The 27642-nt window shown below is 47.4% G+C and overlaps 1 protein-coding gene across 1 annotated transcript in view; it reads left to right on the forward strand.

Moving 5' to 3' along the window:
* Nucleotides 1-27642, forward strand: part of LOC147104262 (uncharacterized) — a 270460-nt gene that overhangs the window by 35652 nt on the left and 207166 nt on the right. Inside the window, exons 3-7 of the mRNA XM_085962175.1 lie at nucleotides 14337-14369; nucleotides 15131-15181; nucleotides 18484-18554; nucleotides 18640-18698; nucleotides 18779-18999. Coding sequence (XP_085818301.1) covers nucleotides 14337-14369; nucleotides 15131-15181; nucleotides 18484-18554; nucleotides 18640-18698; nucleotides 18779-18999 — 435 coding nt within the window. The remainder of the gene's footprint in view (nucleotides 1-14336; nucleotides 14370-15130; nucleotides 15182-18483; nucleotides 18555-18639; nucleotides 18699-18778; nucleotides 19000-27642) is intronic.

The following is a 27642-nucleotide window of genomic DNA, read 5'->3' on the forward strand; positions in this document are numbered from 1 at the left end:
CGTGGAAAATTTCTGGAAATTTACTGGAAACTTTCCACCCCATCGCAACCCTAGCTGCGCTCTGAGCTCTTTCCCTTGGCTTCTCCATTGTTCTTTCTAGCAGAATTGATGTACAGGTCTCTCCAGGCTGAGATTCAAGGCTGCAATGAGCAGGGTGTGGATGGAGAGCAAGATTGACCCTCCCCTTTAAGAACTGTCCGATGCCAGTGTGTCTGTGTTGCTAACTGACATCGCATGAGCTTCGCCAGCGCTCCTCAGCGTTAGAGCCTTAGGAGAGGTGTGTAGCGCCTGATTTAGTGCTCCAATCACCTCCAGGGGCGATAGAAGCCAAGTTTGCAGTTGGAGGTGATAATTAGCGGCAGACGCTAAACTTTGCGCCCGGCCGATAATTGCGCCCCAAACAGGGCGATACCGAATTTCTCCCCCAAAGATTGCACAAGGGCATACAGCAAAGTGTAGGAACCCAGTGGGGATTTGATAGTCAGGGGGACAGACAGGCAGTTCTGCTACCGCTGACGTGAGTCCCGTATGGTATGTTGCCTCCCTGGTGCCAGGGTAAGGGACGTCACGGAGAGAGCGCAGAACATTCTGCGGGGGGAAAGGAAAGAGCCAGAAGTCATGGTTCATGTCGGAACCAACGACATAAGGAGGAAGAGGGTTGAGATCCTGCAGTCAGAGTCTAAGGAGCTAGGGAGGAAGTTAAAAATGCAGGACCTTGGAGGTAGTAATCTCTGGATTACTCCCAGTGCTGTGCGCTAGTGAGAGCAGAAATAGGAGGATATGGCAGGTTAATGCATGGCTAGACGTATGGTGCAGGAGGGATGGCTTCAGATTCCTAGGGCAGTGGGACCAGTTCTGTGGCAGGAGGGACCTGTTCAAGATGGACAGGTTGCACCTGAACAGATTTGGGACCACTATCCCTGTGGGCAGGTTAACTAACGCTGTGGGAGAGGGTTTAAACTAATTCGGCAGGGGGTTAGGCACCAAGGTGTAGTATTAAAATGTAGAAACAAACTACTCCGAGGACTGGAAGAGACTGTTAGAATCAGAAATAATACAGAATTAGGTGTGATCATAGAAAATATAAAGAGGTCTCACTTAGGTTTGGAGTGCATGTGTGTAAATGCACAAAGTGTTATTAATAAGGTTGGTGAGCTGTAGGCGCAAATAGCCATGTGGGAATATTATGTAGTGGCGATAACAGAGATCTGGCTCAAAAAAGGGAGGATTGAATGCTTAATATTCCTGGGTACAAGGTATTCAGGAAAGATAGGGAAGGAAGAAAAGGAGGTGTAGCAGGTTTGATTAGGGAAAATATTGTAGTGCTGGAAAGAGAGAATGTCCTTGAGGGGCCAAAGATGGAATCTATTTGGTTGGCGTTAAGATACAATAGAGGGGCTATTATGCTAATTGGTGTATTTTATAGGCTACCAAATAGTGGGAAGGAGACAGAGGAGCAGCTTTGCAAGGAAGTTACTAAGGTGCATGAATTTTAGAGTAGTGATAATGGGAGACTTTAACTACCCAAATACTGAATGGGGCAGTGATTGTGTTAAGGGCAGAGAGGCCGAGGAATTTCTGAAGTGTGTTCAGGAGAACCTTTTTGATCAGTTTTCTATCCAATGAGGTAGGAAGCATTGCTGGATCTAGGCCTGGGGAATGAAATGGATCAAGTGGAGAATGTCACAGTGGTGTAGTATCTCGGGAATAGTGATCATAGTATCATAAGGTTTAGATTCGTTATGGAGAAGGACATGGAGCAATCTAGAATCAAAATACTTAATGAGAGGAGGGCTAATTTCAGTAAATTAAGGGGGGATCTGGCCCAGGTAAATTGGAGTCAAAGACTGGCAGGCAGAAATGTAATGGAGTAATGGGCGGCCTTTAAAGAGGAGATCGTTCGGGTACAGTCTCGGTACATTCCCACAAGGGGGAAAGGGAGGGCAACTAAAGCCAGAGATCCCTGGATGACTTGGACTTAGGGGTACAGGGCACAATTTCAAAATTTGCAGATGACACAAAACTTGGAAGTGTAGAAAATGCGAGGAAGATAGAATAGACTTCAATAGAACACAGTCAGGCTGGTGGAATGGGCAAAGACATGGCAGATGAAATTCAGTGCAGAAAAATGTGAGGTGATACATTTTGGTAGGAAGAATGAGGAGAGACAATACAAGCTAAATGGTACAATTTTAAAGGCCTCACAAGTTTCCAGGTTTTAAAATTATTTGGAAAATCAAATTGAAATAATGATCAAAGATGCATTCAACTTTTTCACAAGGAAAAAGAATTTTCTATAATAATCATTGGCCTGGAATTTGCAGTCACCGTCGAAGCAATGGCGTTCACCGCTGACCCTGAAGAAAGCTGCCTATAGAGATCTCATGGCGAGAAGTTTGCCTTTTTTTGATGCGCAAGTGATTTCAGCGCTTTATAGTGCGATCTGCTGTGATGTCAACATGCTGTCTAAGCAGCCAATCACCTTGCAGAATTCTCACAGACAGAGAACCAGGAAATGAGAAGCTGCTTTTATCCAGCCTTTTTAAAAAATGTTAAGAGAGCAAAACAAAGATTGGGGCTCTCACATGAACCTGAAATATCAGGATCAAACTTAAAAAAAAAAGTTTCTTTAAAACTGTAATTTTTATTAAAATGGATAAATTTGACACTCCACAAAATTAAAATTCGTTTTTCAGGGCCATAATGTTTTTTTACCAGTTAAAACCTTAACTTAACATTTTAATAGGATATTTAACAGCAATATTACTGCGGAAAAGCCCAAGTTTTCACCAGTTTCACTGATTTTACTGATTACACTGATTGCTGGCTATGGGGGTTGGGGGTGAGGTGCAGGGAGCCACAGCGCAGCCAGAGTCGGAGCAGTGAATGACTGACTGCAACTTCAGGATTTCCGTGTTCAAATGTGAATACATCTTGAAGTTGCGGTCAGTTTCAATGGGGTAATAACGGCAAATGCTGTTAGTTAACAATACCACAAGATCAAATGGATGAGAAAGGCCATTTGACTCATCATGGTTCATTCATCCATAGAAACATAGAAGATAGGAGCAGGAGTAGGCCATTCGGCCCCTCTAGCCTGCTCCGCCATTCAATGCGATCATGGCTGATCATCCAAGTTCAGTACCCGGTCCCTGCTTTCTCCCCATACCCATTGATCCCTTTAGCCTTAAGAAATATATACAAATCCTTCTTGAATATATTTAATGAACTGGCCTCTACTGCCTTTTGTGGTAGAGAATTCCACAGGTTCACCACTCTCTGGGTGAAGAAATTCCTCCTAATTTCTGTCCTAAAAGGCCTACCCCTTATCCTTAGACTGTGACCCCTGGTTCTGGATTCCCCGACCATCAGGAACATCCTCCCTGCATCTAGTCTGTCCAGTTCTGCCAGAATTTTATAAGTTTCAATGAGACCCCCTCTCATTCTTCTAAACTCCAGCGAGTACAAGCCCAATCGACCCAATCTCTCCTCATACGTCATTCCTGCCATCCCAGGTATCAGCCTGGTGAATCTTCGCTGAACTCCTTCCATGGCAAGAATATCCTTCCTCAGATAAAGCGACCAAAACTGCACAAAATACTCAAGATGTGGTCTCACCAAGGCCCTGTACAACAGCAGCAAGACATCCTTGTTCCTGTACTCAAACCCTCTCGCTATGAAGGCCAACATACCATTTGCCTTCTTAACCACCTGCTGCACCTGCATGCTTACCTTCAGTGACTGAGGCACAAGGACACCCAAGTCTCGTTGCACTTCCCCTTCTCCCAATCTATTGCCATTCAGATAATAATCTGCTTTCCTGTTTTTGACACCAAAGTGGATAACCTCACATTTATCCACGTTATATTGCATCTGCCATGCTTCTGCCCAATCACCCAACCTGTCCAAATCATCCTGTAGTTTCTCAGCATCCTCCTCACAGCACACTTTGTGTCATCTGCAAATTTGGAGATATTACATCTAGTTCCCTTGTCTAGATCATTAACATATATTGTGAATAGCTGGGGTCCAAGGACCGATCCCTGTGGTACCCCACTAGTCACTGCCTGCCACTCGGAAAAAGACCCGTTTATTCCAACTCTTTGCTTTCTATCTGCCAACCAGTTCTCTATCCAAGTCAATACCTTGCCCCCAATCCCATGTGCCTTAACTTTACATGCTAATCTCTTATGTGGGACCTTATCGAAAGCCTTCTGAAAGTCCAAATACACCACATCCACTGGTTCTCCCTTATCTATTTTACTAGTTACATCCTCAAAAAATTCCAGTAGATTAGTCAAGCACGATTTACCTTTTTGTAAATCCATGTTGACTTTGTCCGATCCTGTCACTGTTTTCCAAGTGCTCTGCTATTACATCTTTTATAATAATGGACTCTAACATTTTCCCCACTACCAATGTCAGGCTTACCGGTCTGTAATTCCCCGTTTTCTCTCGACCACCTTTTTTGAATAGTGGGGTAACATTAGCTACCCTCCAATCCATGGGTACTGTTCCAGATTCCATCGAATGTTGGAAGATGATCAGCAATGCATCTACTATTTCTAGGGCCACTTCCTTAAGTACTCTAGGATGTAGATTATCAGGCCCTGGGGATTTATCGGCCTTCAATCCCATCAATTTCCCTAACACCATTTCCCTACAAATACTGATTTCTTTCAGTTCCTCCCTTTCATCAGACCCTATGTTCCCTGACATTTCCGGGAGGTTATTTGTGACCTCCTTTGTGAAGACAGAACCAAAATATGTATTTAATTGGTCTGCCATTTCTTTGTTCCCCATTATAAATTCCCCCGATTCTGACTGCAAGGGACCTACGCTTGATCTCACCAATCTTTTTCTCTTCACATATCTATAGAAGCTTTTAGTCAGTTTTTATGTTCCCTGAAAGCTTACTCTCATATTCTATTTTCCCTTTCTTAATTAATCCCTTTGCCCTCCTTTGTTGAATCCTAAACTGCTCCCAATCCTCTGGATTACTGCTTTTTTTGGACAATTTATATGTCCTCTCCTTGGATCTTATGCTATCCCTAATTTCCCTTGTTAGCCACGGTTCAGTCACCTTTTTTGTTTTATTTTTATGCCAAACTGGGATGAACAAATTCTGCAGTTCATCCATGCGGTCTTTGGGCAGCACGGTGGCATAGTGGTTAGCACTGTTGCCTCACAGCGCCAGGGAGCCGGGTTCGAATCCGGCCTCGGGTGACTGTCTGTGTGGAGTTTGCACATTCTCCCCGTGTTTGCGTGGGTTTCCTCCGGGTGCTCCGGTTTCCTCCCACAGTCCAAAGATGTGCGGGTTAGGTTGATTGGCTATGATAAATTGACCCTTAGTGTTAGGGGGATTAAATACGTGGGGTTACGGGGATAGGGTGGGATATGTGTTGGTGTAGGGGTTACGGGGATCGGGTGGGATATGTGTCGGTGCAGGCTCGATGGGCCGAAATGGCCTCTATCTGCACTGTGGGATTTCTGTGATTCTGTGAATGTTTGCCATTGCCTATCCACCGTTAACCCTTTGAGTGACATTCCCTAATCAATCCTACCCAATTCGCGCCTCAGACCATCGTAGTTTCCTTTATTTAAATTCAGGACCCTAGTCTCTGAGTCAACTACTTCATTCTCCATCTTAATGAAAAATTCGATCATATTATGATCGCTCCGACTCAAGGGGCCTCGTACATCAAGATTGCTAATTAATCCTTTCTCGTTACATAATACCCAGTCTAAAATGGCCTGATCCCTGGTTGGTTCCTCGACATATTGGTCCAGGAAACCATCCCGTAAACACTCCAGGAATTCCTCCTCCACAGTATTGTTACTAATTTGGTTAGCCCAATCTATATGTAGATTAAAGTCACCCATGATGACTGCTGTGCCCTTTTTGCACGCTTCTCTAATTTCCCTTTTAATGCCATCCCCAACCTCCGCATTACTGTTTGGAGGTCTATATACCACTCCCACTAACGTTTTCTGCCCCTTGGTATTTCTCAGTACTACCCATACAGATTCCACATCATCAGAGTTAATATCCTTCCTTACAATTGTGTTAATCCCTTCTTTAACCAGTAATGCTACCCCACCTCCCTTTCCTTTTTGCCTATCTTTCCTGAATATTGAATACCCCTGGATGTTGAGTTCCCAGCCTTCGCCACCTTGGAGCCATGTTTCCGTAATCCCAATCAAATCATATTCATTTACCTCTATTTGCGCAGCTAATTCATCCACCTTTTTACGAATGCTCCTCGCATTAAGACACAAAGCCTTCAGGCTTGTTTTTTTAACGCTCTTAGACCTATTAGAATTATTATTTACTGTGGCCATGTTTGATTTAAACTGTTGATTTGTCTGACTGCCACTTTTGTTTTTCTCCTTCCTATCTTTTGCTTTTATCCTTGTTTCCCTTTCCTCTGTCCCCCTGCTCAGGTTCCCAACCCCCTGCCATTTTAGTTTAAACTCTCCCCAGAGCACTATAAAACACTCCCCCTAGGACATTGGTCACGGCCCTGCCCAGGTGCAAACCGTCCGGTTTGAACTGGTCCCACCTCCCCCAGAACCGGTTCCAATGTCCCAGGAATTTGAATCCCTCCCCCTGGCACCATTCCTCTAGTCACGTATTCATCTGAAATATTCTTCTATTTCTACTCTGACTAGCACGTGGCACTGGTAGCAATCCTGAGATTACTACCTTTGAGGTCCTATTTTTTAATTTACCTCCTAACTCCCTATATTCAGCTTTTAGGACCTCATCCCGTTTTTTACCTATATCGTTGGTACCTATATGCACCACGACAACTGGCTGTTCACCCTCCCCTTCCAAGATGTTCTGCAGCCGCTCTGAGACATCCTTGACCCTTGCACCAGGGAGGCAACACACCATCCTGGAGTCTCGTTTGCGGCCGGAGAAACGCCTATCTATTCCCCTTACAATAGAATCCCCTATTACTATAGCTCTACCCCTCTTTTTCCTCCCGTCCTGTGCAGCAGAGCCACCCCTGGTGCCAGGAAGTTGGCTGCTGCTGCCTTCCCCTGGTAAGCCATCCCCCCCATCAGTATCCAAAGCGGTATATCTGTTTGAGAGGGGGATGGCCACAGGGGACCCCTGCACTACCTGCCTGCGCCTACTACTCTGCCTGTTGGTCACCCATTCCCTTTTTGCCTGTGCCACCTTTACCTGCGGTGTGACCAACTGATTAAATGTGCTATTCACGACGTCCTCAGCATCGTGAATGGTCCAGTATGTATCCAATCGCTGCTCCAGCACCATAATGCGGTCTGCCAGTAGCTGCAACTGGACACACTTCCTGCACACATGGTTGTCAGGGACACATGATTCATTCATCCAGAAAGTCCTTGCACAACCACTATAGAAGCATCAATTTAAACAAAAATCAGGTTTTCACCTCCAGTTCCGTACCGAGAAGTTAATTTCATCTATTGATCACTCAGTCTTAAATTTGTCATTTACTTGTTTGAACTAATGCCCCATTGTCTTGCAATTTAGTTTGTCAATATTCCAGTTTTATCTTTTCCATATTTTTTACTATTCTACATAACTGTATATCACCCCTTAGTCATCTTGTTTCAAAACTGAAAATCCTAAGTTACTCCAATCTTTTCTCATAACTCAAACTCCATACAATCATAGAATAGTACAGCACAGGAGGAGCCTATTCGGCCCATCGAGTTTGTCAGCTCTTTCGAAGAGCAATTCAGTTAGTCCCACTCACCTGCTCTTTCCCCATATCCCTGTAATTTTTTCTCCTCCAAATATTTGTCCAATCCCCTTCTGAGGCTACTATTGAATATGTATCCACCACCTTATCAGGCAGTGCATTCCAAATCCTAACCACTGCTTGCGTAAAAATTTTTTTCCTCATGTCACCTCTGGTTCTTTTGCTAATCACCTTGGCCAAAATTTTTACCTGAAGACGCGCTGGCAGCGGGGGAGCCCTGGATTGCGTGGGGAACCAGAAGTTTTAGCGGCGCATTTGGCAGTGGCTTTTTAACGAAGCCACTGTATTTGCATCTGACTTCCGGGTTCCCGACCAATTAACGCGAGCGGACGTGATGACGCCACGCATGGGTCCAATTTAACGCGGGTATTTAAAGGAACACTGCAAAGATGACAGTTGAACGTTTGTGGAGGTTGGAGAAACCTTGCTGAGAGAAAAAAATGCAGTCCCAACGTACAAAAGCTGCCCCTCACTTCAGTGATGCCTCTCTGGACCCTCTGTTGCAAGGAGTTCAGGCTCTCAGGGAGGTGGAGGGGAGGAAGACGCCAGCCTCAGAGACCAAGAAGGCATGGCTAGAGATTGCAGTGGGGGTGAGTAGCAGAAGTGTGGTGGCATGTTCCTGGATTCAATGCAGGAAGAGATTTAATGAGCTCAGGAAAGGTGAGAACAATGACACGTTCAACTACATTGTGATGTGCGTGTAACCCCAACCCCCTTACTCTACCTTCCCAAGCTTACTCCTGCACATCACTCTTCACACCAACGTACCTTTCAGGTGCCCCCATCCCTCTCATATCCCCACCTTTAAAAAAATTTGTTTATGGGCTGTGGGTGTCGCTGGCAAGGCCAGCATTTATTGCCCATCCCTAATTGCCCTCGAGAAGGTGGTGGTGAGTCACCTTCTTGAACCGCTGCAGTCCGTGTGGTGAGGGTACTCCCACCATGCTGTTAGGTAGGGAGTTCCAGGATTTTGACCCAGCGACGGTGGAAGGATCGGCGATATACTTCTAAGTCAGGATGGTGTGTGACTTGGAGGGGAACTTGGAGGTGGTGGTGTTCCCATGCGCCTGCTGCTCTTGTCCTTTTAGGTGGAAGAGGTCGCGGGCTTGGGAGGTGCTGCCGAAGAAGCCTTGGCGAGTTGCTGCAGTGCATCTTGTAGATGGTACAAACTGCAGCCAAAGTACGCCGGTGGTGGAAGGAGTGAATGTTTAAGGTGGTGGATGGGGTGCCAATCAAGCGGGCTGCTTTGTCCTGGATGGTGTCGAGCTTCTTGAGTGTTGTTGGAGCTGCATTCATCCAGGCAAGTGGAGAGTATTCCATCACACTCCTTACTTGTGCCTTTATAGATGGTAGAAAGGCTTTGGGGAAGTCAGGAGGTGAGACACTCTCCACAGAATACCTAGCCTCTAACCTGCTCTTGTTGCCACAGTATGTGGCTGGTCCAGTTACGTTTCTAGTCAATGGTGTCCCCCAGGCTGTTGGTGGGGGATTCGGCGATGGTAATGCTGTTGAATGTCAAGGGGTGGTGGTTAGACTCTTGCTTGTTGGAGATAGTCATTGCCTGGCACTTCTGTGGCGCGAATGTTACCTGCCACTTAGCAGCCCAAGCCTAAACATTGTCCAGGTCTTGTTGCACGTGGGCATGAACTGCTTCATTATCTTAGGAGTTGTGAATGGCACTGAACACTGTGCAGTCATCAGCGAACATCCCCATTTCTGACCTTATGTTGGAGGGAAGGTCATTGATGAAGCAGCTGAAGATGGTTGGGCCTAGGACACTCCCCTGAGGACCTGCAGCGATGTCCTGGGGCTGTGATGATTGACCTTCAACCACCACAACCATCTTCCTTTGTGCTAGCTATGACTACATCCAGTGGAGAGATTGCCCTCCGATTCCCATTGACTTCAGTTTTACTAGGGCTCCTTGATGCCACACTTGGTCAAATGCTGCCTTGTTGTCAAGGGCAGTCACTCTCACCTCACCTCTGGAATTCATATTTGGATCAAGGCTGTAATGAGGTCGGGAGCCGAGTGGTCTTGGCGGTACCCAAACTGGGCATCGGTGAGCAGGTTATTGGTGAGTAAGTGCCGCTTGATAGCACTGTTGATGACACCTTCCATCACTTTGCTGATGATTGAGAGTAGACTGATGGGGTGGTAATTGGCCGGATTGGATTTGTCCTGCTTTTTGTGGACAAGACATACTTGTCAGTTTTCCACATTATCAGATAGATGCCAGTGTTGTAGCTGTACTGGAACAGCTTGGCTAGAGGTGCGGCTAGTTCTGGAGCACAAGTCTTCAGCACAATAGCCGGGAAGTTGTCAGGGCCCATAGCCTTTGCTGTATCCAGTGCGCTGAGCCATTTCTTGATATCACGTGGAGTGAATCGAATTGGCTTAAGACTGGCTTCTGTGATGGTGGGGATCCCAGGAGTAGGCCGATATAGATCCTCCACTCGGCACTTCTGGCTGAAGATTTTTGCAAATGCTTCAGCCTTGTCTTTTGCACTCACATGCTGGGCTCCACCATCATTGAGGATGGGGATAGTCATGGAGCCTCCTCCTCCAGTTAGTAGTTTAATGGTCCACCACCTTCACGACTGGATGTGGCAGAACTGCAGAGCTTTGATCTGATCCGTTGATTGTGGGATCCTTTAGCCCTGTCTATGGCATGCTGCTTCTGCTGACCATCCACAACTGACACTCACCCTTACCTTAATGCAATGTATTGCCTCTCTGTCATAGTCACCGTCTACAGATGTTGCCCATCCATCTGTTCCATTCATTCTATGACCCTCGCTCAAAGTCTCTTGTTTCCCTTCTTGCAGGAGAACAGAACACCAAGGGGAGGCATGGAACCAGAGGTGGCTCGCCAGTCATCGCCACGCTGACTGCTACAGAGGAGGAGGCACTGGAGCTAACTGGACTATCGGCGAGTGTACAGCTTGTACACTCTGAATGCCACCTTAACAAGGATGGATAAAAACCTAAACTTGGCCATTCATCGCCCCACTGATGTGCAGCAAAGTTCTCTCCAGCTCATTGCTAGCAGGGAAGTGTGGGTGGGCCGTGAGAGCGATGATGGCGAAAGGGGACATAGAAGTGTAGACTCTGCTCAAAGCGCTCCCACTTCTCCCGGTTGCGCCCCCCCACCCCCCAGTCACTGCCCCACACGCTGCCTACCATCCCGATAGCCGAGTCTGCCCCTACACAGGTGCGGGTGGAGCGGTCTTTTGGACCAGTGTACCCATCTGGCGCCCAGATGCTGAACCCATTCCCCCACCCCCCCACAACAAAACAGTCCAACAATGACCAAGTCATTCCTTTCACAGACAGCCATTGCTCGCAGTTAAGTCATGTCTTACCATTTATTACAAGTGACAAGGCCACTTGCCAGGCAGCAGGTAAAAATGGGCAAGACGGGAAAGTGGTGCAAAGAAATAATTTTATGTGCCCTCACGGGCTCCAAAACCCAGATGCATCTCAGCAGTCAGAGCAGTGAAGTGAGCAGCCTGCCTCTATCTATTGCTGAAGCCACAGTGGTTGCACAACGTGGAAGTGATAGAAAGAGGAAGATGAATGAATTCTAGTTGGGTGTGTTGGACAATGTTGCACTGTGAAGGTTATGTTTAAATTTTGAGGCACCTAAAATTATGGGCAAGGTTTGGATCGGGTGGGAGGTTAAAGTGTAAATCCTGCCCCCCAACCCGCCCACTTCTGGTTTCAATGGAGGTGGAACGGGGGGCGGGCAACCAAATCTCTCCCAGGAGACAGGTTGGCAATTTAAATATGATAATGAGGCTAGAAGCCTCGGATTTAACCTGTTTTGCCGGTTTAACTGTGGCCAGCTGGGGTTCCTGGGCCTAGGGAATCCCGGCAGCTACAGCAAGGCGAGGATAGCCTCGGGAAGCACTTCTTATGGGCCGGGAGGAGCAAGAATGCTTCGTCCCAGCCCTCCAAGCTCCCCCACCATCACCCCCCCATACAAACTCCCCCCTCGAGGATTGAACCTACCCTGGGGTCAGGGATCCACCCACCCCTCTTTATCTACATTATCACTTCCCCATCTCACTCACCACCCCACACACTCACCCTCATCCTAGTGCAATCATACCAATTAACCACACAAGGGTAGGCACTTAGGTGTTTTATGCAATGTTTAGGTAAATTTTCTGTTAATGTGTTGTCAGACATTGAAATCTTTATTTTCAATATTTTGCCTTATTGTACAGATCTGTGCTCACCTTTGGAAGTGTCTTAGTGAGTTGCAGTGAATGGTGAGACATAACGGTATCCCCCGCAATGGTGAGGAGTGTGAAAGGAATGGCTTGGTCTTTGTAGAAATGTTTTATCGTGCTAGTGTGGGGTGGTGTTAACCTGGCACGTCATGTGGCAGCCAGGGTGTACAGCATCAAGTGAATTAAACCTGGCTATGGTGATGCCATCGCTGGCCTCCCGAGCAGCAATGTTGTCAGGTGCTGATGCCCTGTGTCCTGTGCAGCATCATGTGATTGCGGAGAAGGTTGGCATTGTTGTTGGTGATATTGATGTGCCTGGTGATGTTGGTATTGGGGCTGATCGTGGAGGGATTCAAAGGACCAAGGTGAGATTTTTTCAAGGGCACCGATGTTGCTGGAATAGATGGCAGCTGAAGTTGAGATGACAGAAGCGATCTGTCAATGGTGAGAAAGCTAGCTCCCAGGAGGTGACAATGGATAGAGAGTTTACTTCAAACACTTCCAAACTGCATACAGTTCAAAAGTGTCTTCCAAGTCCTGAAGGCTCAAGCTTCTGACATTGGAAAGTGACCAGCTGTGAAATGGTAGCTTTCATTGCACTTTTGCAGCTGTTACCTATTGACAGCAATGGGGAGACAGAGAACCCGACCTACTTACCTGACGTGATCTCCGAACGACGTGAACCCTGTTAAAAATGTGGTAAAATAGAAAAAGGCTAGCAAAATAGTTGTTAACAAGCACTTAACAAGCATTTAAGTATCTTAAATGCCTCCCCCGCCGCTTTGTGTCGGGCCTGTTCTGTTCAGACCCAACACTTTGGAAACTTACATGAAGGCGGGTTCGCAGCAGGCTCCCAGCCCGCTGTCAATCATTTTGATTTTGACAGCGGACCCGCCTCCAAACCCGCACTCTGAGCGCCGGCAAAATTCAGCCCTTAGTGTGTATGGTCTCTTCTCATTCTTCCTACCGAAATGTATCACCTCACACTTCTCTGCGTTGAATTTCATCTGCTATGTGTCCACCCATTCCACCAGCCTGTCTATGTCTTTTTGAAGTCTATTACTATCTTCCTCACTGTTTACTACACTTCCAACTTTCCTGTCATCTGCAAATTTCAAAACTGTGCCCTGTATCCCCAAGTCCAAGTCATTAATGTATCTCAAAAACAGCAGTGGTCCTATTACTGAACCTTGGGGAATGCCACTGTATACCTCCCTCCAGTCCGAAAAACAGCCATTCACTACAACTATCTGTTTTCTATCCCTTAGCCAATTTTGTATCCATGCTGCTACTGTTCCTTTTATCCCATGGGCTTCAATTTTGCTAACAAGCCTAGTATTGTGGTACTTTATCACAATCCTTTTGAAAGTCCATATACACAACATCAACTGCACTGCCCTCATCCACCCTCTCTGTTACCTCATCAAAAAACTCAATCAAGTTAGTCAAACATGATTTGCCCTTACCAGATCTGTGCTGGCTTTCCTTTATTAGTCCATGCTTGTCCAAGTGGCTGTTAATTTTCTCCTGGATTATTGCTTCTAAAAACTTACTCACCACCGACGTTAAACTGACTGGCCTGTAATTACCAGGTTTATCCTCCCCTTTTTTGAACATGGATTTAACATTTGCAATGCTCCAGTCCTGTGGCACCACCCTGTATCTAAGGAGGATTGGGAGAATGTGGCCAGCACCTCTGCAATTTCTACCCTTACTTCCCTCAACAACCCAGGAAAGGTTGACTTTCCTCTTTTTATTTTCACTTTTTTCAGCCATTCCAGCAGGTCTTGCTGAAAGTCCATAAAGTAGAATTTGTTCCAATATACTCTTTTTTAATATTGCCCGCCATGTGGTTTTCCCATAACATTGATCAACATAGTTCAACCTCATTGTGTTTAAAGGATGCATCCTACTGAAGAATGAAGAAAACTGTATAAGGTAGGTAATTGTTTTAACTGCATATTTAAAAGCAGATAATTCCAATTATCTATAATTTGTGTTCTGAAGCAACTGTGGTGTTCGTGGTGAAATATTTTATTGTTTGTGCTGTTATGTTCAGCATTGATGTTTGCTGTCGAATATTTTAACAGATCAATATCTAAAAAATGTATATGGTAGCCTTTTATCCAAGAAGTAATAAATTCCACAAAAGCTTTAGCAATGAAGGAGATCGAAAGATTAGGATTCTAGTTAAACGATAGTGAGGCAGTAAAATAAGCATGAGTGATTTTTATCACTGTCAATTAGGATTTATGCCAATAAAAGAAATATTTATTTAATTACTGGTCAGTTAGTGTTGAATTGTGACCAGTACCTCACAATCTATTCTATTTCTTTGTTATAGTTGCAGGCAAATTTCCCAAAGGTACATCAGCAGGTAATCATCAAAATTTCAACGACTGTATTTTGTTTATAAGTTATATACAGTGAGCAGGTAGAGATTACGGTCCAGACAATTTCCCCATATTGACAAGTAGCACACAGAAGAAAGGGCTCAAATTCATTGCTGCACTCGAGTGACTGCTCACAAAAGTTGAGTGTTAACGACAAGTCTTTATTACTGTTCAAGTTAATGGAGAATTTGTGCGCTTTCAGTCTTTCCCAAAATTTGGCATTGCTTTCTATTAATTAATTAACATTAACAGGTTTTAATAGCAAGTTGAGTTTAGCTTGTTAAGTCCTAGTTAAAAGCCAATTTAGGATAACTCCTGTCGGAAAGGGCACAGACCTTTGGCCCAACTTACTGTATTATTTCATTTTAAGCATGAACTATTTTAAGGGATGATGCGCTATCAACAACACCAAAGACTACGAGATGGACTTATATGAAGTAGGCTTTTATTGACTAAGAACTGGAGCATGCCTCTGCTAGTGAATCCATCCTAAGAGCTCCCGGGGGAAGGGTGGTGAGTCACCTTTATACCCGGGCTTAGGGGTGGAGCCAGGGGTGGAGACATGCCCGGACTTGTACAGAGTTAACAGTGGTTTACCACACAGACATGTACAGGGTTAACAGTGGTTTACCACAAGGGACATTGAGGAATAAAGTTATGTGCTACATTTAAGATGAAAGCAAACGTAATCTTCTTGTTTTCTGTCTTGTGGCCACCTAAAAGTACTTTTTAAAATGCATCTTAGATTGGAACCCTCCTGTAGAATTTGAAGGCAGCATTTCGTGGAGAGAATCAGGTAGGTTATTTCTGGACTTATCAAATATTCTTAGTGATATTTTTAAAGGAGATGTGAACTGCGAGGAGCAAAAATACAGAAATACTGCACTATGGGCCTAAGTGGTAACCAGTTTTGAATAATTTTGCAGAAATTGATGGATTTAGTTTGCCGAGTTATTTGGCCAGCAGTTGTTTGTGTTAAGATTTGTTGCTCTTTTTAAGTATATACGTATGATGTTTGCATGTTCCAACCCTGTGGAATCTTATCAGTTCCCAGTGGTTCCTTCATGCAGGTACTCATTTAACCCACAAATTTCCTCCTTGACCTCTTTTGGGATCTTAGGATACATAGGGGTCGATTTTAACTCAGCCGTGAGGTGGGCTTTGAGGCGTGTGGGGGGTTAAAATTGTAAAAACTGGGGGTCGGGACCCCCCGCCTGGTTCCCGACCCCGAGCCATTTTAACCCAGGCGTGTCTGATGGTCCCGAATCAGTCCCGCCTCCAACAGGCGGGACTGGTCTTTAAGGCCCTTAATCACCAATAATTGGCCTTTATAATGCCATTTTAACAAGCCCTTGCATTTTTAACCCTTTTCCCACGTAAAACACGCCTGGTGGGGATCACGCCTGTGAAACCTGGCGTGAGCACTATTGGCTTGCTGACTATCAGCTGCAGGTCAACCATTAAAGAGGAGATTTGATCAGTCATCATTTGCAGGTGGCAGGACTTTGTTGTTTCAGGCCTGGGGCAACTTTTACCAGGCTTAACCACACCTGTGGAAGGTTGGAGCCTCACACACATCTCCAATGTGATCTCCTGGGAAACCCCGCTCGCCACCTTCACTCAGCGCTTCCTCAATGGAGGCATATACCAGAAGCATGGGAGCCATTTATTTCCTTCCCTTCTGGGCATTAGATGAGCTCGAACACCAGCTGTGGCACCAGCAGAACCAGGAACAACAGCAGGAGCGCCAGGCTGCTGCTCACCCACCTGAAGCTGCACAGGCCAGAAGGGGCCAGCCCTTGGAAGTGGCTTGAGAGCACCTTGCTGCACATCAGGGGGCCATGGGGACCCGTATCTGCACTGGCAGTCCTACTCAGAAGGACTTCCATGAAGGCCTGGTTTCTCTGTTTAATTGATGCCCATCGCTCCTCAAGAGATGTCATTCTATTATGAACACTCACCATGTTTTCCACACACTGGCGACTTATCTCCTCCATGGAGGTTGCCATCCTTTCCATGGTGATGCGTTCATGCGCCAGTGACTCCACAAAGGCTCTGCTCATGTTCGCTATGGACTCCTCCATTCGCTCCACACTCACATCGACCCTGGAGACAAAACCTGCCAGAGACTCCTGCATTTGTTCCTGGAGTTCCAGCCCTGCTGATCTTATGGATGGACCCAGAGGCAGAGGGTTGACATGCAGTTGAGCCGAGCTGGCAGAGCCCTGCGCCCTCCGACTAGCACTCTCCACTGCTATCCCTGTCTCCACAATCTGCTGATGCTCACTTGTGAGCTGTGATACACCAGGTGACAACACTACTCTATGTCCCGAAGGTCCCACCGATGTGTGAGTGTCTGCGCTGGTGCTGGGTGCGCTGAATTCTGCTGACGCTGCACCCTCAGAAGTTGCAGATTCCTCTGAGGAGTCTGGAAGCTCAGGCTCTTCCCCCTGGACAGTGGGGACGGGGGCTCTCGATGGTCCTGTGGGGGAGTAAAGGAAAGTGTTAGAGATGTGAGGTCAAGGTTACATGCACATTGCATATTGCAGATGATCATAGGTCCATCTGTTATAGCTTCAGAATCATTATCAGCGACTCATGCAATGTCAATGAGAGAGATGGAAAACTATTCTGTCACCAGCTTGCTGTGATGCACCCGTCTGTCCGTCCCCCACTTGCGCCTCATCCTCCAGTCCTACGATCTCCAGGACCGCCTCCTCCCTGGGGGTGAGGCGGGCTACTGATGGTGGCCCTCCTCCTGTCCTCGCTCGTTCTCTTTTATTGTGAGCTCTCTTTTCCTGCAATGAGGGAGGCAAGTGGAGTTTGAGTGAGAATGAAGGAGTGAGTGTAGAGAATCCATAGCATAGATGCTTAGAAGGAGACAGAGATGGAGTGAGGTGGCAAGACCAAGGGCCCTCCCTGTGTGTTGTCAGTTGTTTTCATAGCATCAGAGTGATAGGGAGTGTGAGGGCTGCATAGTCGAATAGTTAGGTGAATGTGAGCATAGAGAGAGAGGGAATGGGTAAGGGTGCATGGATGTCATTGTCAAGTGGGATGTGGTGGAGGAAGAGATTGCTAAAGCTGAGTGCTGGGGAGGAGAGGCAATGGAGATCAGATTGAGAGTGATGGGAACTTCATACTCACTTTTCCAGTGTGCTGAAGGTCACGAAATCTCTTCCTGCACTGTATCCAGGTTCTGCGGGTAGCCGATAAGGAGTTGACCTCCTCTGCCACTTGCAGCCACGCAGCCTTTGTCTGCTGGGGAGGCACCTTCCTCCCTGATGAAGGGAAGAGCACCTCCTTCTGAACTCTTGCTCCCTCCACTAAAGCCTGCAGGGCAACGTCGTCAAAACGGGGTGCAGACCTCGGTCTTTCTCTTGCCATTCTGCTTCCAGCTCAGTGTATCAGCAAATGCCAAAAGATTGGCAGCCTGCAGAAGAAGCAAGGCTTGTTGCAGATCCTAAATGCAGCAGCAATAATGACGTCATATTATGCGACTTTCAGACTGGAAATACTCATTTGCCAAGGGTTCCCACATGTTGGAAATCAATTGGCCAATTGAGTTAAAATTCCATCAATCTCACACACCCATTTAGATTCGTGTGGGAAACACCAAATTCGGGGAACCCGACAATTCCCCGCACCTGAGTTAAAATTGACCCCATACTCTCTGGCTTAGTGCATCTTTTAGCCTCAAGTCCCCTTACCTTATCAAGTGCCTCTGCCACACTGACTTTAAAATTCTCTGACATACTGAGTATACTACAGCAATTGGATAGCAAGTATTATGCTCCCTAGTTAAAACCGCAGGAAGGTAAATTTATTTAATGTTAAAACTACATTTTCTTTATCATCGTAGTGATTTACTAGGAAAGGTCTTTTTTGAAAAATAGGAAGAAAAAATAAATAATGAAGTCTTCCCAACTCTTGTGTCCTGCAGAACTAGAATGTTCTGTTTCTTATTTGCATGCTATTCCTTTTTGCTGTTAATTGGCTCTCAAAAACATAATCAACAGAGAAATGCAACAGGCATTCTAATTGTTAATATAGGAAAAATAATCCAATTGGAATCTTCAGCTTGTTTACCTTTTCACACAGGAAACATCATCAGATTTCATGAGTTTGGTCATCACAGGTTACATTCTTGTGCCATATGTGGACACGAAGATGTAAGTTAATTTATTTTTAGACCTTACCTTTTTTTGCAATACTATCTGTTGCTATCATTTTGCTTTTTATTTCCATCACCTTAAGGAGAAAAGAAAATGGACAGTGATAAAACCTGATGTCTCTGAGCAAGACATGTTTTTTAGGTAAAGTATGACGAAAGGCCATTATTATCCAGATTTTAAATTCTGTATTACAAATTTTGAATACTTATGTTTCTGTGTAGGATTTTCCTTCCAGATGAAGGTTATTATGAATGCTCTATAACTGGACTAAGATGGGAAATCAAGAGAGCAATAACTATTGATTACAGATACTGCTCATGGAATGACTATGCTCCTATTATCGTTATAAAGGAATCAGAGTTTTCTGGTCCATTGTTTAATATCGTGGCAGAAAGCAACATTGTTACAGCTATTCATCTTCCTCATTTTATTTGTTTGAAAGGTACATTCATTTCTGTGATTTACTGTTTGTACAATGGTAGATGCTATATGTAAACATGTTCTGAATAGTACATAGCTTCTCTTTTAGAGGAAAAAAAGAACTTTCCGGTTCTCGGCATGTTCCAAAGTGCTTCACAGACAATTAATTACTTTTGAAATGTAGGGGACGAAATTGGTATTTGGCAGTTGTGCAAAACTGGCGCGAACGAACCGGCAAGCCGCTTTACTCCCCATCCGATTTCTTTTTCATTTAAGAAAATTGGGCGGGGTGTAAAGCAGGCTGCCGATTTGTTATTTTCTGTTTTGCGCTACCGCGAAAGACCAATTTCACCACTGTAGTCTCCGTTATTATGTGGGCATATGCAGTAGCCAATTTGTACGTAGCAAGGTCCCACAAAGAGCAAACAAAATAAATAACCAGTTAATCTCTTTTGGTGGTGTTAGTTGAAGAATAAATGTTGACCAGGATATTGGGTCTCGGGGAATAACGAGGGTCAGTTTTGGCAGACAACCTCCCGCACCCGAACAGCATTTGGAAACACGTCTGACGCCATTTTGGATTGGGCACTGTAGAGACATCCTTAGCAACCTCCTAAAACATGCATTAGGCCCTTTAATATTCTAATAAGGGACCTAACACCTGTTTTAGGACTCAAATCAAAAATTGGTTTACCTTGAACACAGCAGGCATCCGGCCTGCTATGTTCGGGATTACCTAGTCTGTATGCAGCCTCGCCATCGGTCCTGAAAAAGACTACAGGAGGTCACCACCAAAAAGGTAAGTTTAAAAAAAAAAATTAGCCGAATGTGGAACTGGGAGGAGCCAGGAGTGTTCCTCCCCGCTCCACATTAAAACTACGGGCTGCTTCTGGACACCGCACGCTCCCTCTCCAGATTGCCTCTCTCCCGGACTCAGTTGAGGCCCTCAGTCAGCATCCTAGCCAGCCGAATTCACTCCCCCCAGCCCCCATGACTGATTAAGCTGCCTATGTGGCTGCAACTGGCGCCCGTAGCTCACTGTTACTATCCTAATGAAGCTGGCGGACTCATTTGCCGTGGATCACTCCGCGTTTCGGGCATGATCCAATTTCTAGGCCTGTGTCTCATGTGTAGGACGGCATCTCCAACACTGCAGCACTCTTTCTGTCCTGCATTGAACTGTCAGCTTAGAATATGTGTTCAAGTTATGTAATGTGGTTATACAATATAAAAATAGCTCATGTACATTCAGTTCTTGTCCTATGAAGAATTACTCCTGGTTGGGAACTGGTTCAGGTGTTAAAAGGCATAAAAGTGAAGCTCATGTGCGTTTCATACCGTCTTAACATCAGTTTTTTTTCCTAATTTATTCAGTCGTCATATGCAAGTGAATACGCAACCATTCAAGAGGGAAAAACAGCAGTGTCGCCTTTGAAAATTCTCATCATGGCGAGGGTACCTTGGTCAGGTGCTCTATTTCATCCAGGTCTGTGTGTGTAGGCCACTGTTGCCCTGGGTCTTGGTACATAATAGGCCCAGCACACCCAAAGTGTGCTGCGTTAGTCCATGCCTCATTATGTCCAAATTTGGTGGGCCATTTCATTATCGTAACCTGGTCGCACCTCCAACACAGACCCTTGCAGGGCTTTACGCTTGAAAATCAGGTAGGCTTTCTGGCTGCTGTTCTATAGGCCTCCAGGCCCAAAGATTGCATTGCTACCTGCCCCACTCAAAGGGATGGATTTTGCCAGCCCAGGGGAGGCGGGTTTGGAGGCAGGGCTGCTGGGAAAATGGCAGAATTTGGGGTCGGGTGCCCAACCCGCCCCCAGCCCGCCTCCATGCCATTTTGCCAGGAGGCGGGTAGCCGACCCACGCCGGGTCCCGTCTCCTTGGAGGCGGGAAGGGGATTAGTGCCACTTATCTGCCTGTTAACCGGCAGATAAGAGGATTATCCCCATTTTGCCCACACAATGGCGGGCTTCCCAAGTGCTCCAAAACCTGCCAGGGTCACCGAGACAAGTAGGGGGTCTGCGTGGTGCAAAAGTGCGCTGTGAAGGTAAGTGATGGGTGCAAGTGTGGAGAGGTGAGTATGTGAGGTAAGTGTTAGAAAAAGTTTACTTACCTTTGTTTCTTCCTGCAGGCTTCAAGAGTTGGGTATGCGGAGAGTCTCGCACCTCCGTGGCAGAGATGACAGATGGCTGTTGCATTCTCCAATGCAGCAACCGTCTAATTTCTGCAAAAGAAAGAGGTTTGATGAGGTCTTGAATTCAAGAACTCATCAAAGTACAGCGAATGTCGGTGTTTCACAGCTTCACAGAGCTGTCAAATGATGACAATTCATCTGTCAAAAATGTTTGACAGATGAAACGTCATACGCTGACGTTCTCTGTAACCGGCTTTCCCTTACTTGGCCTGCTAAGCCTGCTGGGCGGTCAATCAAGGGAAAATAGCTTGGGTTGGCCAGAAGTTGATGGAGGTGGGACTGAAACCCGACAAGTGGGAGTCCCGCCTCCAAAAGCACCCCATTGGCAAAATCCAGCCCAAATTGTCTGATCTGAGGGGTATCCAGAAGGAAAACCCAACATAATTTTCTTCAGAGATGCTCTGTAAGGTAGTGCCCAATTAAAGGAGGTGTCCGAGAAGTGATCTTCTAGAGGTTTGTAAGATTGTTAAGAGAATGGAAATGTAACTTTGAGAATATTAATTCAAATTAAATTGTGGAAATTGAGTAATGAGACACAGGCTCATCCTGATAAAAGGTAATTTTAGGACTGATTCCAGAAAGTTATTCTTCATAAAAAAGTGATCAACATTATTTATAGGTAGAGTAGAACATTACATTCATAGGTAGAGTAGTGAAGGTAAAAATCTCAATCATTTAAGAATCGATTGGATGCCACAATGGGGCGGCAGGGTTGAGGACTTTAGGATCTTTCTGGATGGATAAATTCAATTAGGCTGAATGGCCTTCCTCATCTGTTGTGATCTCCTCATCTGTTGTGATCTTGTGAAACTATAGGAAAATAAGATAGGAGGGCTGAAAATGCCCTTGTCTACTTCATTTAATTGAAAAATTTTGGCCTACACATTTTGTAGGCACAGACCCTGCACTGCCTCTTGGAGGAAGCCCTGGAAATCCTGGGACTATGTAAGGGTTTATGGGTCTCTGTCCCCTTTATCCTGACCTTTGTGTCTGGGGAATAGGATTTCTCTGTGCTCTAACCACAGGAATATCAGTCTCATGGACTTTGCTGTAAGCCATACCATTTTTTTTTGCAGCAGTCCTTATTGTTGATATACCCATTTAAAAATGTTCTGGTCCATTTTGTCAGTGAACTTACACTTCACCATGTATTTTATTAGTTTCTTCTTTTACCAAAATTTTACAGAAAATTTTCTGAATCTTGTGGCCTTAAAAGTAATCATTGCCACTGGTCATAGTATTTTCCATTTGTATTTTTAGTAGCAGCCAACCAAGACCTACTGCATTGGCTGTGGTTGAATTGCCTTCAGCTCCTAGATCTGAACGGATTCTCAGGTTCCTCCCAATCCTGAACAATTACAACTCTTATTTACATTGACTATCAACATCGCACAGTTTTTAGAAGGGTGATGCTAGCTGACATACAATAAAAATGTTGACTGTTTAATTCACTGGAATGTTAATCCTTCATACAAGAATGGCTTCCCTGGTACACCATATGAAGAAATATCAAGCTCCAGTTCCTTCCGCATAAAACAAACTTCCTTTTCCAGGGTCAGAAAGGGAACTGAGTACAAACAGGATTTATTTAGGATGTAAGGCAGCCCTCATTGGCAGACAGTAATAGTGTGTCATCAACTTTGAGCGACACTCCTGGCTTTTTAAAGAGTTTTGTGTGAAGGAGATCCCAGACATCTTGAAAAAAGATGAGGCTGATCTTCAAACCTCCAAGAGACATTGGCCTCGAAATTCAGACACGCACATTATTGGGCATGCGGTGGCACAAGGATTGAGCCCTGTGCCTGAATAGTGATGCCCGAGGCGCTCCTGAGATTAGGCCTTGCTACCGTTGAGCTGACGCGCTGCAGACAGTAACAGGCAGCACGCTGATGAAGCAGGATGGAAGATCGGGCCACTGCAATGTTAGGAGCAGCTCTCAGTTAAGTGAGTAAAGGGAACTGGAAAGGGGCGCGATCGGGTTGGGAGGAGGGCAATCGAGTTGGGTAGCGGTGGCGGGGAGAGGTAGCGGTGGCCGTAGGGGAGGAATCGATGGCCATTTCCTTAACCTAGTGATATACCTATCAATTCATCCAATGAAAAGCGACGAGTTAAGAAAGTAACTATAGGTTTTTATTGGCTAAATAACAGAGCCCACCCTCGTGGGTGATCGGATCCAACAAGGAGGAATACCAGCCAGTCGACCACCTTTATACCTGGGCAGGTAGGTGGGGCCATGGGCGGAGTCAGCAGTGGTCAGCCCAGGTATAACAGCGTGACAAGAGGCGACCTCGTATAGTGATACAACAGTGTGAACAGTGATAACCATAGAGTAACGATATAACAGTGATAACTATAGTGTAACGATAGTGAACTAAAGAAGTGGTTTACCACATTCACCCCTTGTTTAGATTCGAGTCCGGCGGGGTGAAGTGTACTACCAGTTCTGGTATGTCAGTCTGTCCGGAGGCCTCGTAAGCCTTTCTGATCGTCGCAGCGGCGGTGTTGCATTCTCCGGTGTTAATGCTGGTGTCTGCGTGGTCGGCGAAGGCTCGTGGGGTTCCGGCATGCCGTCTACCTGGGCTGGAGTTGGGGGGGTGGTGGGGGGGGCGGTAAGGGTGGTGTCTCCGGAAGGCCCGAGGTCTCGTAAGGAGACTGTGTCCTCCCGCCCGTCTGGGTATGCCACATAGGCGTACTGGGGGTTGGCGTGCAGGAGGTCCACCCTCTCGACCAGGGGGTCCGTTTTATGGGCCCTCACGTGCTTTCGCAGCAAGACGGGCCCCGGAGAGGTCAGCCAGGTGGGTAGCGTGGTTCCCGTAGTCGACTTCCTAGGGAAAACAAACATTCGTTCATGGGGGGTGGTGTTAATGGCAGTGCAAAGTAGTGACCGGATGGAATGCAGCGCTGCCGGGAGGACTTCCTGCCAGCGAGAGGTTGGGAGGCCCTTAGACTTTAAGGCTAAGAGGACGGCCTTCCATACAGTCGCGTTCTCTCTTTCCACCTGGCCGTTCCCTCGGGGGTTGTAGCTGGTGGTCCTGCTTGTAGCGATACCTCTCGCTAGTAGGAACTGACGGAGTTCCTTGCTCATGAAGGAGGAGCCCCGGTCGCTATGTATGTAGCTTGGGAACCCGAACAAGGCGAAGAGGTCGTTCAGGCATTTAATGACCGTGGTACTGGTCATGTCTGGGCAGGGGAAGGCAAAGGGGAAACGGGAGTACTCATCAACAATGTTGAGGAAGTACACATTACGGTCAGAGGACGGGAGGGGCCCCTTAAAATCGATGCTCAAGCGCTCGAAGGGGCGGGTGGCCTTGATCAGGCTTGTTCTGTCCGGCCTAAAGAAATGCGGTTTGCACTCGGCACAGGTCTGGCAGTTCCTGGTCACGGTCCTGACCTCCTCGATGGAGTAGGGCAGGTTGCGGGCCTTAATGAAGTGGTGAAGTCTGGTGACCCCGGGGTGGCAGAGGTCGTTGTGGAGGGTCTGAAGTCTATCAATTTGCGCGTTGGCGCATGCAATTCGTGATAGAGCATCAGGGGGTTCGTTCAGCTTACCAGGCCGGTACAAGATATCATAATCACAGGTGGAGAGCTCGATTCTCCACCTCAAGATCTTGTCGTTCTTGATTTTGCCCCTCAGCTTGTTATTAAACATAAAAGCGACCGAACGCTGGTCGGTGAGGAGGGTAAATCGTTTGCCTGCAAGGTAATGCCTCCAGCGTCGTACAGCCTCCACAATTGCCTGGGCCTCCTTCTCGACCGAAGAGTGTCGGATCTCAGGGCCCTGTAGGGTCCTTGAGAAGAAGGCCACCGGTCTCCCCTCCTGGTTAAGGGTAGCGGCTAGGGCGAAGTCGGATGCATCGCTCTCCACTTGGAAGGGGATGGACTCATCCACCGCGTGCATTGTGGCCTTAGCAATGTCTCCCTTAATGAGGGAGAAGGCTGCGCACGCTTCCTCCGTAAGGGGGAAGGAGGTGGACTTCATGAGGGGTCTGGCTTTGTCCGCATAGTTGGGCACCCATTGGGCATATTAGGCGAAGAGCTCCAGGGTTCTCTTCAGTGCCTTTGGACAGTGGGGGAGGGGTAACTCCATGAGGGGGCACATTCTCTCGGGATCGGGGCTGATGACTCCGTTCTCTGCTACGCAGCCGAGGATGGCAAGGCGCGAGGTGTTAAACACACATTTCTCCTTATTGTAAGTGAGGTTCAGCCGTTGGGCCGTATGGAGGAATTTCTCCAGATTAACATCATGGTCCTGCTGGTCGCGGCCGCAGATGGTGACGTTATCTAGATAGGGGAACGTGGCGTCCAGCCCGTTCTGGTCAACCATCCGGTCCATCTCCCTTTGGAAGACCGAAACCCCGTTAGTGACGCCGAAGGGAACCCTAAGGAAGTGGTAGAGGCAGCCATTCGCCTCGAAGGCGGTATACCGGCGGTCCTCAGGGCTGATAGGGAGTTGGTGGTAGGCCGACTTAAGGTCGATGGTAGAGAATACTCGGTATTGTGCAATCTGATTGACCATATCAGATATGCGGGGAAGGGGGTATGCGTCCAGCTGGGTGTACCGGTTTATGGTTTGGCTGTAGTCGATGACCAGGCGGTTTTTATTGCCGGTCTTAACGACTACGACCTGGGCACGCCAGGGGCTGGCGCTCCCCTCGATGATGCCCTCCTTCAGGAGACGCTGCACCTCAGAGCTAATGAAAGCTCTGTCCCCGGCGCTGTATCGCCTGCTCTTGGTAGCGACGGGTTTGCAGTCGGGGGTGAGGTTAGCGAACAGGGAAGGTGGCGGGACCTTGAGGGTGGATAGGCCGCAGGTGTTACGCGGTGGGTGGTTCAAAGCTGCTGGTTATCGACTGTGAGTGGGGGGAGGGGTCCGCCGTATGCTAGAGTGACGCTTTGGAGGTGGGATTGGAAGTCCAGCCCTAGTAGGACGGCAGCGCAGAGCTGGGGCAGGACGAGGAGTTTAAAAATTTTATACTCCGTGCCCTTAACCGACAGGGTCACAACACAGTAGCCGCTGATGTCTGTGGCGTGGGACCTCGATGCCATCGAGATCCGGTTGCACGTTGGCTGGACAGTGAGGGAGTAGTGGCTCACCGTGTCTGGGTGGATGAAACTCTCCGTGCTTCCGCTGTCGAACAGGCAGGTCGTGGCGCGGCCGTTTACTTTGATGTCCATCATGGACTTGGACAGGTGATGCGGGCGGGCTTGGTCCAGTGTGACGGAGGCTAGTGTATGGCTCAGCGAGCTGCCGTAGTCTGCGGGTGAGGCGGTGGTCGGGTCTGGAGGCAAGGTGGCGGTCGAGCGTGGTGGGTAAAATGGCGGCGCCCACGAGGTTGGACCAAATGGCGGAGAAGATGGCTGCCCCCACAACTCACATGAGGCACTGCTGGTGTCGGTTGCCTGGATCAAAGATGGCCGCCCCCATGACTCACACGTGGGGATGCTGGCATCTGTGGCCTTGATGGAAGATGGCCGCCCCCACAACTCGCATGAGGCACTGCTGGCCTCTGTTGATCTCCCTCTGCAGGCCTTAGCAAAGTGGCCTTTCTTCAGGCAGCTTGAGCACGTCGCGTTTCTCGCTGGGCAGCGCGCCCTCGGGTGTTTCGCCTGGCCGCAGAAGAAGCAGCCGGCGGCCCGATCGTGGGGGTCCGATGTCGCAGCCGGTACCGGGGGTGGCGGTCCCGATCGGGTCCGGGACGCCGACGCTGAGGTAGGTCCCAGGGGCGGCGCTGCGAGGGGTATTGCGGTCAGGGTCGGTCCCAAGTCCCAGGGTCGCAAATTACAGTACCTGGAGTATGCCTCGAGGTCCTGATGGGCCACTTCTAGGGAGCGAGCGAGGGCTGCAGCTGTGTTCAGGTCGAGGTCCTTAGCTTCAAGCAGTCTTTGCCATGAGTAGTCGGAGCGCAGGCCTTTCACGAAGGCATCGCGGATATTATCTTCAGTATTTTCTGCCGCCGTTACCGCTTTAAAGTCACAGTCCCTGCCGAGTGCTTGTAGCGCCCGTAAAAATTCATCTACAGACTCTCCTGGCTGTTGCGGGCGGGATCTTAGGAGATGTCTGGCATACATAGAATTTACCGGGCTCCGGTACTGTTGTTTCAGCAGGTTGATGGCGGCCTCGTATGTTTTAAGGTCCCGGATGAGTGCGAATACTTTAGGGCTCACTTGGGCGGTCAGAACTCTTAGCTTGGATTTCTGAGGCACGCCGGATTCTCCCAGGTAGGATTCGAAACAGCTCAGCCAGTGTTCGAAGTCGAGGGCTGAGTTTGCTGCCTGTGGGTTTAGATCCAGGTACGGTGGTCGGAGGGCTCGCAGCCAGGCCGGCTGCTGTGGCTGTTGAAGCTGGGCGCCTGGCTGGTCATTTGGCTGCTCAAGTAACGGCATTTTAAAATTTAGCCAATAAAATTGATATACCTATCAATTCATCCAATGAAAAGCGACGAGTTAAGAAAGTAACTATAG

Source organism: Somniosus microcephalus, chromosome 19, assembly GCF_052327205.1.
Source record: "Somniosus microcephalus isolate GS21.2 chromosome 19, FLI_Smic_1.0, whole genome shotgun sequence".
Classification (NCBI taxonomy): Eukaryota; Metazoa; Chordata; class Chondrichthyes; order Squaliformes; family Somniosidae; genus Somniosus; species Somniosus microcephalus.